Source organism: Gavialis gangeticus, unplaced genomic scaffold (genome assembly GCF_001723915.1).
Source record: "Gavialis gangeticus isolate Ggan-Ray unplaced genomic scaffold, GavGan_comp1, whole genome shotgun sequence".
Classification (NCBI taxonomy): Eukaryota; Metazoa; Chordata; order Crocodylia; family Gavialidae; genus Gavialis; species Gavialis gangeticus.
In genome coordinates this window covers 248,721,922-248,724,513 of record NW_017729032.1, presented here as the reverse complement: position 1 = coordinate 248,724,513, position 2,592 = coordinate 248,721,922, and the positions used below count along the sequence as shown (strand labels likewise).

At 45.2% G+C, this 2,592-nt stretch overlaps 1 protein-coding gene across 1 annotated transcript in view; it reads right to left on the bottom strand.

Moving 5' to 3' along the window:
* Positions 1-1,908, bottom strand: part of RCSD1 (RCSD domain containing 1) — a 60,640-nt gene extending 58,732 nt beyond the window's left edge. Inside the window, exon 1 of the mRNA XM_019525719.1 lies at positions 1,723-1,908. Coding sequence (XP_019381264.1) covers positions 1,723-1,737 — 15 coding nt within the window. The 5' untranslated portion in view covers positions 1,738-1,908. The remainder of the gene's footprint in view (positions 1-1,722) is intronic.
* Between the last annotated feature and the right edge of the window lie 684 nt (positions 1,909-2,592).

The following is a 2,592-nucleotide window of genomic DNA, read 5'->3' as shown; positions in this document are numbered from 1 at the left end:
GCAAGACCTACCCGCCACAAACCCCTGCTGGGTATCCCTCAGGATATTGCCTTCAGCTAGTCTGTTAAGGATGGCCCCTTTGTCTGTTCCAGCTCTAATTCACTCTTATAGCAGCATGTAACTTTCTGCACAGTAGCTACTTTTTAAATTAGATTTTCTTTTAGTCCTTGCATTTCAAGAATGTCCGACTTGATGCATCAGCTGAGCATCCTCACAGCCTGTAAGCCATAGCTGAATAAAAAACTTTCTTTTTTGTTGCTTTATGAAGCCGACCAGAAAATTTTATTGAGGAAACCCTTTCTTAGAGACATTCCAGGATGCTGCACACTGAAAGATGATAAAAAAACCTAACAGTTACCTAAACACAGTTCTGCCTGACTTCACTAAACACAGCTATCTACCGCTCTTTAAAAAAAGTTAATGAGCCAAGATAGTTCTGTCAAATCTGATAGCCTCTCTGAAAACATTTGATCTGCAACCCCTACTACAGTCCATCTTGGGTTGGTTTGAGCGCCCCTGCATAGGCTGCTGAGGACTTCCTGTTTACTGACCATCATCCCTCATGGTATCACAGCACATGCAGGGTCTGGAATAGCACCTGAGCGTTACCAGCGTCCCTAAACTAAACTGCAGTAACTTTAAAGAAAAATAAGAGTGGTGCCTAAGGAATGCACTGCACTGGTGTTGTTCAAAACCTAGAGCTGCAGACTAACACAGAGCTTATTTCCCCCAAAAGAATAGAAAAAAGTATTTAGAAAGACCCATATTTAGCAGAGAGACAGGTCAGAAGCTCTCTTAAGCTATCTTTCATCATTTCCGGTTTCAGTGGTGGTTGCAACCTTTTGTTACATCTGAACCTCTTATGCTGCACTTAACGATAAATACTCTGCCCTTGTCTAGAATTTTTCCTCTGGGGCTCTAGTGAAACCAGCCCTGTGAGCTAGGAAAGCATCATCTTCCCTGTTTCATACAAATGGGGACTGAGGTGCAGAGGTGAAATGCTGTGGCCAAGGTCATGCTACCAGTCAGTGACAGGGCTTGGAATACAATACAGCACTCCTAATCTATCTCTTCCTACTCCTGCCACCAGACCATGCTTCATCCTTTCCTCAGTACCAGGTGTGGGGCATGAAGAAAGGTGCAAGAAGCTTTTAGGGACATGATGTGAATTTTTTTACCAGGTATCCTCTGTTTCCTGAGTCAAAAATCACCAATATCGATAATGAAAGGGAGAGCATAAGATCCACGTGACGTGGAGGATCTGCTGGGGTCTGAAGTAATAAGGGACAATTTAGAGGGACAATAGGGACTATCCCCATGAAGCCTGCAGCTCTTGCACTACTTGTTAACTTCTCATGGGGTGTCTAGTTTTATGGAAAAGTTTTTCAATCCTATTAAAATGATGCAAGCCCTTGAACTTTACTGTTTTCCCCCCTTCAAGGGGGAAGGGGCTCAAAAATAAATGTCACTCCTTCCCTTCTCCTTCCAGCCACATTTTTTCTCCCCAAAACACAGAGCAAACCCTTCCAAAGTTCCAAGGGGCTCTACTGCCAGGGAGCAGTGCCCCTACTATATCTTGTAACTCAGCAAAATGAAATTTGGAGCTGCCCTTGCTGAGAAACTGTCATGTGAGGTGGAGCAAATGCCGACTCTGTGATCTTTCCTGTTGGCAGCAAGTAAATCAGCAAAGCAACACACAGCTACTGAAATAAAAGTTTTTACCTCCATGTTCTGCATGTGAGAGGTGTCCTCAGGGCAGCCTTTCTTCCCCACCCCTCTCCCTCTTATCTTTGGAAAAATTCGGCCCAGCCAGAGCAAGAGCACACCGCTGCAGTGTGGAGCGTATGGTATCCGAGCCCCAACTCAGCTTGAGAACTTGCAGAGCCCAGTGAGTGGCCCTGCGCCGTGAACAAGGAAGGAGGGAGGGTGGGTGAGAGGAAGGGAGGGTGGAGAGTGGAGGGGGAGGCAAAGCAATCAGGGTTTAAATTTAGACACAAATCTAAACAGATACTGTCCTTCCCAAAGTGCTGGGCTTAAAAGAGCAAATCAGAATGAGCAGTAAACTCTCCTGCTGTATTCACATGGGGAGACACCATGGGTGTATTTCCTCTGTCTCCCTGCCTTTCTTTTTCTTTTCTCCCTAATCCTAACACCTTCCTTTCCCATAACCTTGCCTTATTATTTTTCTTGTGTTTTCCCTTCTTTCCCCTCTGCTTGCAGTGGCTGTCTCCTGTCTTTCTTGGGTCTATCCACCTCCTGCATTTGTCTCTAATTTGGCTCTCTTCTTTCTCACTGGATTTGTATGGCTGCAGTCTTTCCTTTTCCTTCTCTCTCTCCTCCTCCCTCAAGCTCTTACCTTTTAATGGATAGCATGGGGCATTGGGGTTGGGGGGGGGGGGGGAAGAGATTTGGAGAGGCCAGAGGCACAGAAGACAAGCGAATCTCAGATTATAACTTTATTTCTGTTTGTATAGCACCTAACACAATGGGATACTGGTCCATGATTAGTGCCTACAGAAGCTTCAGTTTTACAAATAATCAACAACTGTAATTTGTAGTAGAGAATTCTCCCCACCCCCTTAGGACTCCACT